At 44.6% G+C, this 15,959-nt stretch overlaps 2 protein-coding genes across 4 annotated transcripts in view; both read left to right on the top strand.

Annotated features, from left to right (window-relative positions):
* The window catches only part of ptprq (protein tyrosine phosphatase receptor type Q), a 29,373-nt gene extending 13,591 nt beyond the window's left edge, over window positions 1–15,782 (top strand). For 2 of the 3 annotated variants that reach the window (XM_057051510.1, XM_057051512.1), the window contains exons 30-59: window positions 65–244; window positions 323–430; window positions 759–1,040; window positions 1,125–1,406; window positions 4,768–5,088; window positions 5,166–5,441; window positions 5,520–5,671; window positions 5,890–6,031; window positions 6,407–6,682; window positions 6,768–7,139; window positions 7,408–7,517; window positions 7,603–7,789; window positions 7,874–8,112; window positions 8,238–8,307; window positions 8,625–8,783; window positions 8,989–9,268; window positions 9,342–9,415; window positions 9,500–9,599; window positions 9,706–9,834; window positions 10,521–10,565; window positions 11,047–11,073; window positions 11,225–11,306; window positions 12,828–12,918; window positions 13,008–13,084; window positions 13,208–13,342; window positions 13,490–13,615; window positions 13,808–13,953; window positions 14,022–14,157; window positions 14,949–15,072; window positions 15,153–15,782. In XM_057051510.1, the coding sequence (XP_056907490.1) occupies window positions 65–244; window positions 323–430; window positions 759–1,040; window positions 1,125–1,406; window positions 4,768–5,088; window positions 5,166–5,441; window positions 5,520–5,671; window positions 5,890–6,031; window positions 6,407–6,682; window positions 6,768–7,139; window positions 7,408–7,517; window positions 7,603–7,789; window positions 7,874–8,112; window positions 8,238–8,307; window positions 8,625–8,783; window positions 8,989–9,268; window positions 9,342–9,415; window positions 9,500–9,599; window positions 9,706–9,834; window positions 10,521–10,565; window positions 11,047–11,073; window positions 11,225–11,306; window positions 12,828–12,918; window positions 13,008–13,084; window positions 13,208–13,342; window positions 13,490–13,615; window positions 13,808–13,953; window positions 14,022–14,157; window positions 14,949–15,072; window positions 15,153–15,190 (4,766 nt within the window). In that variant the 3' untranslated portion in view covers window positions 15,191–15,782. The remainder of the gene's footprint in view (window positions 1–64; window positions 245–322; window positions 431–758; window positions 1,041–1,124; window positions 1,407–4,767; window positions 5,089–5,165; window positions 5,442–5,519; window positions 5,672–5,889; window positions 6,032–6,406; window positions 6,683–6,767; window positions 7,140–7,407; window positions 7,518–7,602; window positions 7,790–7,873; window positions 8,113–8,237; window positions 8,308–8,624; window positions 8,784–8,988; window positions 9,269–9,341; window positions 9,416–9,499; window positions 9,600–9,705; window positions 9,835–10,520; window positions 10,566–11,046; window positions 11,074–11,224; window positions 11,307–12,827; window positions 12,919–13,007; window positions 13,085–13,207; window positions 13,343–13,489; window positions 13,616–13,807; window positions 13,954–14,021; window positions 14,158–14,948; window positions 15,073–15,152) is intronic. The other variant, XM_057051511.1, reaches the window with a different exon arrangement.
* On the top strand, window positions 1,413–4,843 carry LOC130536002 (phosphatidylinositol phosphatase PTPRQ-like). The gene is made up of 5 exons (XM_057051556.1): window positions 1,413–1,880; window positions 1,960–2,114; window positions 2,193–2,338; window positions 3,406–3,577; window positions 4,206–4,843. The coding sequence occupies exons 1-5, from the start codon at window positions 1,738–1,740 to the stop codon at window positions 4,427–4,429; spliced, it is 840 nt and encodes a 279-aa protein (XP_056907536.1). The 5' UTR covers window positions 1,413–1,737; the 3' UTR covers window positions 4,430–4,843.
* Window positions 15,783–15,959: the final 177 nt, after the last annotated feature.

The following is a 15,959-nucleotide window of genomic DNA, read 5'->3' on the forward strand; positions in this document are numbered from 1 at the left end:
CATGTGAGGAGTGACACCTTTTAAAATAATCCATATGTCCTCTTATGCCTGGAATTGTGTTTAGTTCCTAGCTCAGTGCTGGATGTTTCCTATCAAAACATCAGCTCCACCTCCATCCTCGTCGCCTGGGTCCCCCCGCTCTATCCTAATGGACGGATCACCCATTACACCGTCTACGGTCTCAATCTGAAAAGTAATCAGGCCTTGAAGTGGATGACAAACTCAACCAGCATACTGATCACAGGTCAAGTAATCGTGTTTGCTGCACAGGTGATTCCCTGCGAATTCAAGCCAGTTAAATGTGGTGTGCACTCTTTTATAGATCTGGACAAATACACAGGCTACAAGTTACGTGTAGCTGCTTCGACAGCAGTGGGAGAGAGCTCTCTGTCTGAGGAGGATGATATCTTCGTCTTCACATTAGAGGATGGTGGGTGCTACATTCAAAAATGTTCAATTCAAATTTTGACCTTAACTCCTGCTTGAAAGGTCCATAAATGCTGTTACTTCAGAAGAAAGTTCATAAAGCACATAAAAAGAAAATAGAGAATAAAAGTGTATTTTAGTGCAGTATTTAAGAAGGTGTACTTTATTCATTTGAAGGGAAGGGATTGCTTTCGGTGAAGGGATTGCTTTGTCCCTTTTGGGGTCACAGGGAGGGTGCTGGAACCTGTCCCACTATTGTATTCATCACTATAAATAATCTGCATCTTGACTTCCAGTGTGTTTGGTATTTTCCTTGTGCATCCCAACCTCAGAGCCTGACTCACCACCTGAGGACCTCACTGTGGAGGACATCAGCCCCTTTACCGCCACATTGTCTTGGTCTCCGCCAGAGAAAGCCAATGGGGTGATCCAACATTACGAGGTCCTGTATGAGAACGAGTCCTTCTCAGCGATGGCAAACACCTCATCTAACAGAATTACTCTCACCAACTTGAGGCCATTCTCCTATTACAATGTCTCAGTGAGGGTGTTCACGCGGTATGGCCATGGCAACCAAACGTCTGACACATTATACCTGCTTTCTGGAGAGGGCGGTGAGTTCATGGACACAAAGGCGCTTATATCCACATATATTAAAGCTTAAATACCAAGGAGAACATGTTATGTCCTCTATACAGTTCCAGGCAGTCCTCCGTATGACCTGAAGTTTGAGTCTGTCAGTCCCAGCGAGGTGAATGTGACCTGGGAGCCTCCTTTGTTTCCTAATGGGATCATCTCTCACTACAGCCTGGAGCTTTGGAATTCCAGCCACTACCTGAATCTTACATCTCAAACAAACTACATCCACATCACACATCTGAGGAAGTACGCGCACTACCGTGTCGCAGTGCAAGCTCACACACGCGTTGGCCCTGGAAACTACAGCAGCGAGCCACTCAACATCACTACCTTGGAGGATGGTGAGGCGGATGATTGAGGGGAAAGGGTAGAAGGGGCTTTGTTTAATTTCCAGCAGGGGTTCGAGGAGGCGTTTGATTACATCTGGCTGTTCCTGTTATCTTCTCTGCCTCATTAGGGCTCTGCCCATCAGTTACTTATGTCACATTCACAGGTATTTTAATGGCACATCTTCCGTCAGGACCGTCGACAGCAGTCATCAGAAATAATCATGGTTTTCATGTCACGTTCTCTTTCTTCCTGTCACGTCTTCATTTCCCGAGGTTCAAATTTATCCAGTGAAAATGCTCGCTATTGCAATTCCATTTCAAATGGCTGCACTCCCATTGTCCTATGCTGTTTTCCACCGTATCAGCTCCAGACACACCTCCTCAGTTCCTACATGCCAGGAAGTTATCAGACTATGAGGTGGAGTTGTCATGGCAACCGCCACTTGAAGCCAATTCACACATCCTCTATTACATTGTCAGAGTTTGGTGAGTTTGGGAATCTGCTTTTATCTGTCATTTTGTGTTTTTAAAAATAGATTTGAGGTCTATGTTTCCACTCTGTTAGGAATGAGTCGACTGAGCTGTTGCAGAATGTAACAGGGACGTCAGTAATAATAAATGTGGACTCAGAGAGTCCTTACAATGCTTCAGTCTCCAGCTGGACCAGACTGGGTGATGGTGGAGTTTTGATCTATATCAGCTTCACCACTGCACACACAGGTAGCTTATAAATACTTAAATATCTTTGGCTTTCTTTCATAGGTTTTTTTTAATGGTTTCATATTTATGTGCCGGCAGAACCGTTTGACCCCCCACAGAATGTGACCATTGCAAATGCGACTGCTTCCTCCATCACCTTATTTTGGCATCCGCCTGCTGAACCAAATGGAATCATCATTCACTACACTGTTTACTACTCCGACAACAACAGTGTGACTGGGCAGGTGGGACTTGTGCAACGAACAGAGCTAAAGTGATGAACAGAAGATGCAGCTCAAACCACTGGCCTTTTTGCTCTTTTTTTTTTTTTTTACTGATCTACTCATTCTGTGATTTGGTGTACTTTTGCTGCTCTCTTTTTTTTTCAAGCAGCAGCAAGTTAAAATGGACATGCATGCTGTGCTACCTGCACAACATTAAAAAAGCTGAAAGCAACAGTTAGTGTCAAGCTGCTAAACATAATGTTCCATTTAGCAGAGAGAGACTGGGAGAGGGGGAGAGAGAGAGCTGTTTAGCTTAATGGTTTTCAGTGACTTGCAGCTGTAGCGGTGTTCATATTCTTCCGGCGTTTATGTGTTTTCCTTCGCACACCCTGCCCGCTGCTCCTAATGGGTTTAAAATGCAGAAAGTAGTTTTTTACCACGTTGATGTCAAAATACCTCATGTAGAACAGGCTGAAAGTGCGAGCCCGACAATGCACTACAACACATTATTCAAGACCTGCCTGTGCTATCTCCCTGGCCATGTGAAGATTTTACCAAATTAGGATTAACATATTCCCCACAGGTCAGCATTTATAGGATCACGTTTTTAGGAAATAGAAGCTGGACACCCATGCTTTTTTCCTAATATAATACACTTTTGATTTTGCTTGTTCTGTAATGTTTGTTAGAGATTACAAAAAATATTTATTTTACTAATGTCAGTAAATACTTATCCTAATCGGGGCTCCAATTAGGATAAGTACCCCTTCTGAGCCACACTGTTCCCTGTACGAGTAGGTATGACTGTGCTCTGTGTGACTCAGTGAAGGATATTTCTAGAAGTGAGCTTGAAGAAAGTCAGGATTTGATTTAAATGGGTCCAACAGCACTGTTGAATATGAAAAATTAACTTTTCATTGACCCCTGTGGCACCATTAAAGGGAAAGCAGTAGAAGATGGATTGAATTAGAGTATTCGCGTGCTGACCGCACACACAATAAATGAGAAAAGATTGACACAAGATTGTCTGCTCGACTATCTGCTTCAGCGTGATAAATGAAATTGATGCGCATTTTCTTCTCCCACAGAGAGTCCCCGTTACAGAACTAGCAAACCTTTCCTCTCCCGATTCAACTTACACCCACACTGTGTCTGGGTTGATTGGAGGCACAAACTACACAGTCTGGATGACCTCCAGCACTGCACAGGGGGATGGTGGAGTCCAGAGTGAACCCCAAACTGTGTTCTTACCTGAATACGGTCAGTCACGCAGACACACACACACATACACACAATAACTATACATTTATCCATAAAGTTTTGGAAAAGAATAAAAATCGAGTGAAACAAAAAGTAAGGGTAAACATAAAGCTTTAGAGTCTCCACGAAGGCAGGTCTGCACACTTTTTTCACAACTCTTCAATTTCCAAAGGGAAAAAAAATGACATAAAAACTCTGCGACTGAAAACTTTCACTGTGTTTTGTTAAAGGAGATAACAGCCCATCAACAAACTGGCTCTATTTTTTTTAGTCTGCCTATGACTTTGTGTCATGGAGACAGCCAGTTTGTCTTTCCTTTCATTAAACATGACGAAAGTTGGCAAGAAAAGTCTTTCATGAAAGAGAAAAATAAAACAAAGACCTACTTTGGTTTGAAGTTGTTCTAAAACGAAAACACTATCACCATGGATACCCGAAACTTGGACGCAAATTTTTCGGTGCCCTCACTAAGATGAGGTGTGCTGGATCTCTTAGTTTTTATGTGATTTGGGGAAAAAAGGTGCAGACCATCCCTCTAAAAGACAAAACATGTTCCTTTTTTGAATTTATTCTCTGTCTCTGAATGATTGCTGCTCACACTGACTCTGTATCTCTGCCTGTGCTTCAGTTACTGCACTCGCAGCACAGGCGTTGAAGCTCCCGGCCGCCTTGTTTCTCCCGTACAGCCAAGCCCAGCAGGGGCTTGCTCCCCTGGGCTCAGACCCCAATACACACCTGGCCCGCTGCATCCACTTATTCATCTTGTGGATCTCTCGGGTTTTGTCTTGCCTTTCCTCTTCATGCCCCTCTTCTCTCCTCTGTGTACCATGCCTTATTTTTGGAACAGGATGAGTATTTCCCAGGATTCTCAGTGTGCTATTTTGTTTTATGTCTTGCGTCAGTTTACTGTGCTTTCTAGTTCTGCAGTGCCTCTCTGTTGCTGTAGTAATATCCTGCCTTATTCTAGGTGATTTGCTGTTGGTAACTTTGTTAATTACAGCCACACTGCCAAAGATGATGACAGATGTTGAAAGTGATGTTAATGTCTAATGTACTGTACATTTTCATTGTGGGTACATCATTTATCTATGACCTTAATTCATGCCTCAGTGCAAAGCGAATGTGTGCAGCTTTTGTTCTACAGTGGCAGACAACAACAATAATACCAGTCGCTTCATCTCTCTCCTCAGTGCCGAATGACTCTGTCCGAAACCTGACTGCTCAGATCTTCAGCTCAACCGCCATCATTGTGAGCTGGGACCCTCCCCTGGAGCCAAACGGCCGCCCCTATTACCTGCTGACATTACAGGAGGCCGGGATCCCACCAGATGTATCCAACCAAGGGGCTCCGGTAGTCAACAAGACCACCAAGCACACCACAACAGACACTGTGTTTCTGTTTACGAAACTGAGGAAGTTTTTCCCGTACGTGCTAACTGTCACTCCAGCCACCGGTGCGGGCCCCGCCAACAATCACACCCGCATCATGTACCTGAGGACTGATGACGACAGTGAGTTTATCCACATGGGGACATGTAGGGAGGATAGTTTGTATTTTTTGTTAAGAGACCTGTGTGTTTCCTATCAGTTCCAAGTTCTGCTCCACTGCTGGTGTCCACCAGAAATCTTTCTTCATCTTCCATCGAGGTGGTGTGGCAGCGCCCCCTCGAGGCAAACGGGGAAATAATAGAGTTTCTCCTCACTTTGTTTGGCCCCGGGGGCTCAAATACGAGCCACACGTCCACAACCTCATCCATCCTGACCAACCTACATCCGTATACAGCTTACAACCTGAGTATCACAGCCGCAACTCGTAAAGGGTCGGGGCCTTACTTGCTGCTGCAATTGCATACAGATGAAGGAGGTTAGATTGAAAGTGGTTCCTCTAAAAATGAGATTATTAATTACTTCTCTTATCTATGCACTTTACTGTGTGTTTCAGTCCCCATGTCCCCTCCCCGTAACCTGACAATATACAACCACTCAGCAGTCTCTGTGTGGCTGAGCTGGGAGCCTCCTCTGGAGCCCAATGGAGTTGTGATACAGTACGGCTTCAGAATCCAGGACCTCATAACACACACCGTCACACACAGGGTACAGTTAATTTCACACTCTGAAAGCTATTCTATACTAACAATAACACACACACACACACGACCACACTCTGGAGTCACAGTCTCACAAATCATGGCTCTAATTTCACACTCCAGATGCCAACCAGCACTTACGTCTCACTATATCAGCACGCTCCTGTAATCTAGATTGGATGATTTAATCATCTGCCTTTTTTATGTATGTGTCTGCAAATTTAGAATTCCTCTGGACCATCAACCATGGAGTATCTCTCAGGCTTCAGGCCTCACAGCTCCTATGAGATCAGCGTTTACAGTTACACAAGAGTGGGCCACGGGAGTCAGTTCAGTAGTCCTGTCACCTTCACCACTAGTGAGTCTGGTAAGTAAACACTCCACACACGCACACGTGCGGGGGCGCGCGAGTTTGGAGGTCATCGCATTAGGTGCAAAATGTCCAAAAAGCTGCAAAACCGGTTTACACAGAAGAGTATTGTATAGATGCACCTGTACAATGATTGAATATTGCGATAAACTATATCAAGCGTGTTAATTGTAACTTATTCTGTTGAATAAAAGTGAGACTTATACATTTCCTCCTCGTTATCTACTATCTGAAACACATTCTGGTATTGCACTAAAGTGATACCAATAAGTCTTCGATCCGAAATGTGTGTGAGAGCTATTGTGCCTAAATACACAGACTAATGGCAGATGAGATCATGTGCTTACACAAGTGTTACACATGTGCCTGCAGTGTCTGATGCTGTGGGGAACCTGACTTGCTCAGGTGTGAGCTGGGACTCCATTCAGCTGTCCTGGGATCTTCCAGACCACCCTAATGGGCAGATTCGCTTTTATGAGGTTCAGTTGGAGGTAGAGGGGCAGTCCTACGTTCACAGTACTGACACAGCAGAGTACACAGTGAGTGGGCTGTCTCCAGATCAGGAGTACAGCCTCACTGTGGCTGCCGTCAACTCCGCCGGACCCGGAGACCTCGCAAACTGTACCGCTTCCACTCTGTCTGAATCAGGTAGTTTCCTGTGTATTGATTTGCTTTTAAGGTGCAGTAATGCAGACGAAGTGCTAACTTCAGCCCTCTGCGTTGACTTCAACAGTCCCGGCGGCCCCACGCTCACTCACCATCACTCATACCACCGCTAACAGTGTGACACTTCACTGGGCCCCGCCTCTCTACATCCCAGGCGTGCTGAAAGAGTTCCATGTTGTAGCCCAGCTGCTTTCGACTGTTTGTGAACCCAGTGGAAATGCCACCGCACATCTTGCACAAGAGGAGAAACTGAGCCCTGACTGCGTGGACTTGGAAGTCACGTCGTCATTGAATGCTTCAGATGGCGCTAACGCAAACCGCACTGTCACGGTCCAGTCGCTGGCCAAATACAGATATTATCGCTTCAAAGTGGCTGCAGTGACCAATGCTGGAGTTGGAGAATATACACGTTGGACTTATGTCCGTACCCTCGCTGGAAGTAAGAATATTATGGTGATAATTTGACTCCTTTGTGCAGTCAGAGAAGTGGTGGCAGTGTCTTGATGTGAGTCATAACCCTAAGACCACATTTAGTTTTTATTGACTATGAAACAAACAGGAGAGGTTTCTTGGACAGAGATAATTTCAGTAACCCTCAATGTGCAATGTGCAATTCTCTAAGAAATATGGCATCTTGATTCTTTCTCATTTCTTCTTTTCTAGGCTTTGACCTATTAACGTACTTTTATCATCCCCCTCTCTCTTAGGCCCTGATGCACCTCCACGTGGCCTGAATGTGACTGCCAGCTCCAGCGGATTTCGCATTGCGTGGGAGGCCCCAGCCATTCTCTCAGGGCCGACTTCGTATCTCGTACAGGTCACAGAGTTTCATTGCTGACGACGTGCAGAAAATATGATGTGAAACGCCACTCACATGTTGGTATTTTTATACGTTCTACCAGGTGGATGGTCCCAATGTGAGCATCTCCACAATCAGAGCTCCGGAAGAGCTGAGGACGATTGTTGTGACCAATTTGACCGCTTTCACTCGTTACTTCGTGACCGTCACGGCATTCACTGGTCCCCTGCAGCATGCTGCCAGGGATGGGAAAGCAATCGGGCCAATTGAATATCAAACTCTGGAAGAACGTATGTGGATCATCATGATGCACCTGCTACTATTGAAAGAGGAACACCAATTTCAAACGTAGATGATTTTTATTCTGTTCCCAGAACCCAAAGACCCTCCCAAGAATGTGGTTATATCCATTATCCCGGAGGAAGTGACCCGGGTGAAAGTGACTTTTACCCCTCCAGACGAGCCCAATGGAAACATAACTGCCTACTTTGTGTACATATTTGAAAGGGATAAGCTGGTTAAAAACGTCAGCCTCAACATCACCGAAAGAGAACAAAATACCATGACTGCTGTCATAGAAGGCCTGAAGGGAGGACACAACTACAGCATACAGGTAGATCAAAACGGACAGCTGCACGGAGTCATCTGTGTGAGGCATTTTCAGAATGTTCATTTTCTTCTCTAGGGTTTTTTCTCTGTCAGTGTACTTTATCCTCTCCTAAATTGGTCTGTTTATAGATTTCAGCAAAGAACGGTGCCGGTAGAAGCCCACCCAGCCCACATGTCCAGATAATGACAGATATCAAAGGTATAAATCCCTCTGCTTTGTCTGTCTTCTGCGCCGCAGCACGGAGCTCTTTTCCCTGATATGGCAGCAGCGCGGCAGAGTTTGTGACAGGGGATTTTCAAAGAGCTTTTCCTCAGTAAATAGGCCTGTCTTTCCACAGCAGACATAACTCAGCAGAATCACCAGATGTGTGTGAGCGATGCCGAGATGCACGTCTTTTCTCTCGATTTAGAGGCGCTGTTTCATACTTAAAGATGCCAAACTAAAGCTCGCGCAATCTGGCCATTGCCCATCAACCTGTGTGTGAGCTCCTGTGTTCACTGGTGCATGTGTTCCAGCGCCAGCCAAGCCAACCCAAAGACCCCAGGCAGTGCTGAGCCATGGAGGAGTTGCCATGGTAACCCACAGGAGTATCACCATCCGCATGCCTGCCTGTTTCTATAGTGACGACAACGGACCAATCAAAAAAATTCAGGTCATCGTAGCTGAGTCAGGGGGTAAGAAACCTTGACAGCCATCACTTTTATTTAAATACACTTGAGTGTCGATGTTTTTTTTTGCTTCAAGCCTCGAGAGGAATCTCGTTTTACAGAACGTCACTCTGTACTAAGCTCACGCAGACAAGAAAATAGGGCTTAATGCCAGAAGAGATCTGAATGGGTCCCTCAGCATTTGATCTCTTCAACTTTCTTTCCATCACAGTGAAGGACATTCAGAATGTCACTAACTGGAGGAGTGCATATTTTGACCATCCTGCCCCTTACCTGACTGACAAAGGTTTCCCCAACCCCCCTTGTTCATCTGGGGACCGGTCTTTACGTATCAGAGGCGCCCTGGGTGTGTCTGGAGATAAGCAGTCCGTGGTGAGGAGCAATCACTATGCGGCGGGAACATACGTCATCGGCGAGAACGATGATTGCGTGAAAGAGAACAGCAGCAATCACTTATGCAACGGACCTTTGAAGCCAAACACCGTATACGTGTGAGTGCGAGCAGGCACGAGTCAGACGGCATCGCATCTACGTGGAAGCGTAACTCTGACTGTTGTTCACCAGGTTTAAGTTCAGAGCTACAAACATTAGAGGCCAGTCAACAGACTCCGATTTCTCTGAGCACATCAAAACTGCAGGTTATTTTTTTTAAAGAACCAAACACATTGAATGCAAACTTTGTTTTTTGTAATCTGTGGCCTGTTTAAATGTCACCTGCATAGTGGACGGCCTGTTGACCAGAGAGGAGCAGATCATTCTGGGAGTTCTGTTGTCCTTCTTCTTGGCTGTATTGCTCATCATCATCATTTGTGGCTCAGTCAAGTAAGATGGCAACAACATGTGCTCATGAATACCACAGTTAATATCCTGCATGATACTGGCTAATCTTGCATTGTCCATTTCGGGACTTAATTATTGTCGGCTATAGGATTCATCAACGGAAAAAAGAGGGTGGGACGTATTCGCCCAGAGAGGCAGAGATTATAGAGACCAAGTGTAAACTGGATCAACTGATCGCCGTGGCGGATCTCGAGCTAAAACAAGAAAAAATCAACCGGTGAGTCTGTGTTTCAGGTAAGTCTGTGTTTCAGGAATAATACAACACACACACTCCTCACTGTAGCTATCTTCATATGAGAAAAAACTCAAATCTGGAAGAATCAGTGCAGGAAATAGAGGCAGGAGCAGAATCCTGGGATTTGAAGTTTTACCTTGTGGCATTATGTCCCTTTTTTATTTCCCCATTATGTCCCTTCAACATTCAAGTCACAGAGTTGCAGTATCTGCATTCATTTATTGATTTACAAAATGAAGCAAGCCCGGATGCATGTAATAAGCAATCCGAGCTGATGATCGCATCTTCACACACATTTCGACATTGGAAATAATTAAATGCGTGAAACAGGAAATATGATGTGAGTGATGGAGCGTGTGCTCTAGTTTATGTGTAGTATCGCGAATACACAAAATAAATCTGCAAAATAATGTACACAGTGCTTTTCAGGGACCACTGAAGTAAGTAAATATAAGTGTGTTGGAGCATGTTGTACATCTGCTACTATCTACTATATTGTTTACATATCTCTGGTATTGTCCAGAATCTCTCGTTTCCTGTGTAGTTTTACCGTTTCTTTTCTAACACACACTTTCTTTGCACCAGCTGCAGAAATGACTTTCCCTACACACAGACACGTGTAATGACTCGCTTTGTTTTCCTCTCACCGAGCACTTTTCTCTCATCAGGTATTCTTCCTTCTTCTTTAGACGGAAAGAAATTTATGTGATCCAGTAAGTTGCTGCTTTTTGAACTGTGTCTGTGTCCTGTGTCCTGTGTCTGTGTGTGTCCGCCCACGCGTGTGTGTGTTTTCTCTCCCTGCTTTGTTTGCTTGCTGTAAGCATAAAACTGAGTGACTTTACCACGTCATTTATTAAATCATCTACCGGTTTATAATAAACCACCGGCGAAAGCCCTCTAATGAGTGACATTGCCATTTTAGACACTGCCTCCTTCCTCTTAGCTGGCAGGCTCTGTAGAACAGCTCCTCTCCTTCAAGCCATTTTAATTTGTTTACCCACCCACTATCAAAATCTCTCAGATTGCTTTGTGGCCTCAAAGAGGAAAGATGTTGGCTTAGCTTCAGGTTATAAGAATCACGGGAATAACCAGGATTTACAGATGTTTATCATTTACTTTTACGCAAATTTAATACCAATGTATGATGAAAAATTCATAAATGTGTGTAAATTTAATTTGTCTGTTTTTGTCCAGGCTGCTCAGCTACAGAAAATCGCTCAAGTGAGTCTGAAACACGGGGAATATTCGGGCAGAGGCTGCCGCAGTGATCAGCAGATGCTGAAACTAAAATAGGCCTGGATAAAATAGCATATTGTCACATTGTTTGCTGCATTTTTTTCTCCCTCTAAATGTTCTTTCTCTCTTCTGTCAGGCCCATCAACAAGAAGACATTCCTACAGCATGTCGAGGATCTGTGTGCCAATGACAATGCCAAGTTTCAGGAAGAGTTTGGTGTAAGTGTTTGCCTGCCTGAATATAGAAACACAAACATGAGCAGGGATGTACATACCAGAAAATTGTGCATGACTGATAAATCAGTCTCTGGTGTGACGTGGAGGGAAAGGCTGATATGCCACAGAAGGAAGGGAACGTGTTGACAACAGTGAAAAAGGAAGGTAACTGACAACAAAATCCCTGCTTGTTTCAGTGATTGGGTTTGTTACTGCAGGCTCAAAATCAATAGAAGTTTCAAATGTATACCTAGAAAACGGAACTCTTCTCAATCAAACGCTAATGTTTGGTTAAAAATACACATTTCACTGCTTGTATTGACACATAAACTGGATTTAACCTAGCAAATAAGTAAGATCCTCCTATTGGATGATTACTGCATGGATGATTGTGCGTCAGCTGGCAACAAGTTATATAACCCCAACCGGTGCAATGAGCAGCCTCTTTCTTTCACTTCTTAAGTAGCTGCATCAGAGACACGTCCTGTAGTCGTGGAAAAGATGTTAATCTGATCGAGAACGGTCAAATCATTGGCGTGCATCAGGCAGAGAAAACATCTGAGGATTGCAGTCTGCATTATTAAAAACTGGAAGGATAGTGGGGAACCGTCGTCTTTGAGGAAGATATTAAACGTTTGGTGAAATCAAATCGTAGAAAGACACCAGCAGAACTCAGGGCTATGATTTACAGTGACAGTACGAGCATTTCCCCACACCCAGTGTGAGGAAAACTTAAGAAAGTGGGACTGAACATCTGTGCAGCCCTAAGAAAGCCACTAATCAGAGAGGTTTATTAGGGGGGAAAGGGCTTCAATTGGTTAAGGAGCATAAAGACTGCAGCAGTAAATGAAGGTCACGTGGTCTGATGAGCCCAGATTTATCCTGTTCCGGAGGGATGGTTGCTTTAGGGTGTGAAGTGATGAGGCCATCATGCCTGGTGCCTAGTTGTTATATCAATGGATGTTTTGTTCCCTGATATTACGGGCATCTTCCAAGATGATAACACAAGGATTCATTGGGCTCAAAATTGGGAAAGAGTGGTTCTGGGAGCTTGAGACCTGGACGCCGTTGAGAATCTTTGGGATGTGCTGAGAAGGTGGTCAGTGGTACGACCCTCCATCAATACAAAATCTTGGTGAAACATTAATATAACACTGAATGGACATAAATCCTGGGACGTTGCCGAAGCGTATGGAAGCACTGCCACAGCAACTGTGTGCCATAATCAAAGCTTAAGGCAGTTCAGCGAAATATGAGAGCGTGACCTTTTTTTTGACGGCAACTTTTTGTTTTTGCCCAGGCGGTGTATAACAGGTGTGATTTACTGTATGTTGAGGTATGAGGTTGTTTATGCTCTCTGGCCACAAAGGTTCTGATTGATGGGAAATGCATGAAAATGTGGATATTTCTTCAGTAGTTGATAAACATGTGTAATCAATCACCCTATACAGGAAAATTCTTTTAGCATCCAGGTTTAACCAGTTTTTGTCAAACATCCTAAGGCATCAGACCGTTTCTCTGCAGGAGCTTCCAAAACTCCTGCAGGACCTAGGAACCACAGATGCCGACCTGCCGTGGAACAAATCAAAGAACCGCTTCCCCAACATCAAACCTTGTAATCAGCCTTCTCAACTTTTCTTTCATTGTTGTCCCAAGGTACCTTTTAATGTTTCTAGTCCATTTTCTTCTCTAAACTGTGCCTAGACAATAACAACCGAGTAAAACTGCTGTCCGAACCGGGTAGCGCGGGCTCCGACTATATCAACGCCAGCTTTGTCTCCGTGAGTATCTGCTGGCAGCATTAAAAGAAGCCACATCATTTCCCAACACTGATATTTTACAGTTATGAGTCATTATGTCTGTTAGGATACACAGTAACCCCCACCCCATCCCTGCTTTTCCAGGGCTATCTTTGCCCCAATGAGTTCATCGCCACCCAGGGTCCTCTGCCAGGCACTGTGGCTGACTTTTGGAGGATGATCTGGGAAACGGGCACCCGCACCATCGCCATGCTGACTCAGTGTTACGAGAAAGGCAGAGTGAGTGTTCAAAAAAAACGCGCCGCAGCTGCCGAACAGCCATCGTGAGAGGACAGACTGAGCCGCATTTGCAGGTTCAGTGCAACTCTGACTTCAGTCTCATCTGCTGCAAAGGTCTGAGCCCCGTATGTGTTTGTGACATTTCAGATTCGCTGTCACAAGTACTGGCCGGAGGACAACAAGCCAATGTCAGTGTTTAGTGACATTCTCATCTCTAAGGTGTCAGAGGAAGTCCTTCCTGACTGGACGGTCAGAACTCTAAAAGTGGAGAAGGTAAAGATTCCCACACATTTAAAAAATAAATAAAATAATGGTACCTATAATAGGAGTCATCAGACATCCATATCAACTGCTTAATTACTGGCCTACCATGTTTTCCCTTTTCTTTTTCTTTAACCCTGCATTGTGTATTTTTTTCCATCATAATATTAACAAGTATTCATATAATTATGTGGCCCTGTGAAGCACGGCCACTACATCCTGGTTCGTCACTTCAACTACACATCTTGGCCTGAACACGGCGTCCCAGAATCCTGCAGCACCTTCATCAAGTTTGTAAAAGCTGTCCGAATGCACAGGCATGAGAACACCACCATAGCGGTCCACTGCAGGTACCCACAGGCTCTGTTGATTGGCTGCACATGCGGTGGCATTAGGATGTTTTCTATCTGTTCTTCAGTGCTGGTGTGGGCAGGACAGGCGTGTTTATTGCTCTGGACCACCTCATTCAGCACATCCGTGATCATGATTTTGTGGATATTTATGGTCTGGTGGCAGAACTGCGCAGCGAGAGGATGTGCATGGTGCAGAATCTGGTGAGTACCCATCACATGCTACGATTTAGGAGCTGGGGACAACAAACACAAGGGGGAAGAAGTGGTTTTGTACTGTATTTCATCACAAGTCTCATAGTGCAGTTGTCCTACTTTTTACTTTGTACTCCACCCCGCTGTGATCCCTTCCCCACGAGGGCGTTCTCATTTTGACAAAGGGAGACAGGCGGCGAAATAAAAGCATATTTTGAGCAGGATTTCCCTACTTAGAAATGACTGGAATCCTACACTTGCCGGATTCAGTCATCGGTTTCCGCAAAGACCCTCTGCCTAGAGCGTAAGCCTTTTTTTTCCCCCCTTCAATTAATTCTAGTTGCAGATACATACGAGCCTGCAGCGTACAAGAGGATTTCTTTGAGGCCGCGGCGTTCGGCGTGTCAGACAGGCTGTTACGGGCGAGACTCAGACAAACTCGATGCTGAGACCAAACGCGCCAAAAAAAGTGCAGCTGTGTTTTAAAAATAAACAGGGAGATATGTCAGCGTATATTGTTGCCTTCAGCTGCTTTCCTCGGGAGGATGCACGTGAAAGTGGTTGAAGCTGATCTACCAATGCTGCCAGTTGCTCTGTCAATTTAACTGTGTAAATAAACATAAACAGGAAAAAAATATCTGTAAATAATGATGTGAGAATCCAGCCCTAACATCAACTTGTATTTATTAATTCATTTATGGGGAAAGTGGCCCATTTGTCCCATTTGTGAAGTTGGATAAAGGTGATATGAAATGGGAAAAATTCCCTGTCTAATGTGTGATTTGCATCCTATGTTTCAGGCACAGTACATATTCCTACACCAGAGCACACTGGAACTTCTGAACAACAAAGGCAACAGTCAGTCCATCTGGTTTGTCAGCTATTCTGCTCTGGAGAAGATGGACTCCCTGGATGCCATGGAAGGTAACAGACATAACTCACACACATCTGCATTAGGGACAACCCCATGCTCACACCACCCCACACATACATTTGCTTTCCAGGGGACGTCGAGCTGGAATGGGAGGAAACCACTATGTAACGGCTGACCGAGGGAGAACTTTAACACTTTTATAGACTGGAGTGCAGACTTGGACTCCTCCAGCATGCAGAGGCGGTGGTGGGAGACAGGAAGTGATGAGCGCACTCTAAAGGGAGCAGTCCATCAGCCGGCTGAGGCTTCTCTGCTCCGGTTCAATCTCACCCCTCATCATTTTCCTCTCCTTTAAAGAACCTCTTGTTCATTTTTCAAAGAGCTGGAGAAACCAGAGGGAGAGAAAGAATCCAGACAAAGAATCTAGACGCAGCGCAGAGAAAAACTAAAGTGCAAAAAGTGAGCAGACTGCAAAAGACTGCTGTTGCGTCTGTAAGCCTTCAGGTAATTATTCCCTCCATGCGTTGTAAGTGCTGCATTATGCTGACATCAACTATGTTTTTCTTTCGAGATAATGTATTCAGCCAAAATCATGATTTTTCACTCACTTTATACTCCTGCTTGTCACATTGTTAAAATCAAGTGTTTTATCATTTCTCTAGCATGATTGGCAAAAATAAAGCTTGTATTTTTGGGAACATTAATACTAAAATGCTTGAGAACTGTGAGACATTTACATTAACACAGAAATATCCTTTTAGGAGTCTCTTTGCCGTTATTTTCATTCTCGATTACGCACAAACACACAAAGATTCCACATGGCAAGGCCTGACATCACAGAAAACAAGTCGGATTCAATAATGGACTGAGGCCAAACGCATCCACTAATGAATGAGTTCAGAGAGAGTCTCCTGCGTGCACATAGGCACACCAGAGA

The sequence above is a fragment of the Takifugu flavidus genome, chromosome 13 (assembly GCF_003711565.1).
Source record: "Takifugu flavidus isolate HTHZ2018 chromosome 13, ASM371156v2, whole genome shotgun sequence".
In the NCBI taxonomy this organism is placed as follows: Eukaryota; Metazoa; Chordata; class Actinopteri; order Tetraodontiformes; family Tetraodontidae; genus Takifugu; species Takifugu flavidus.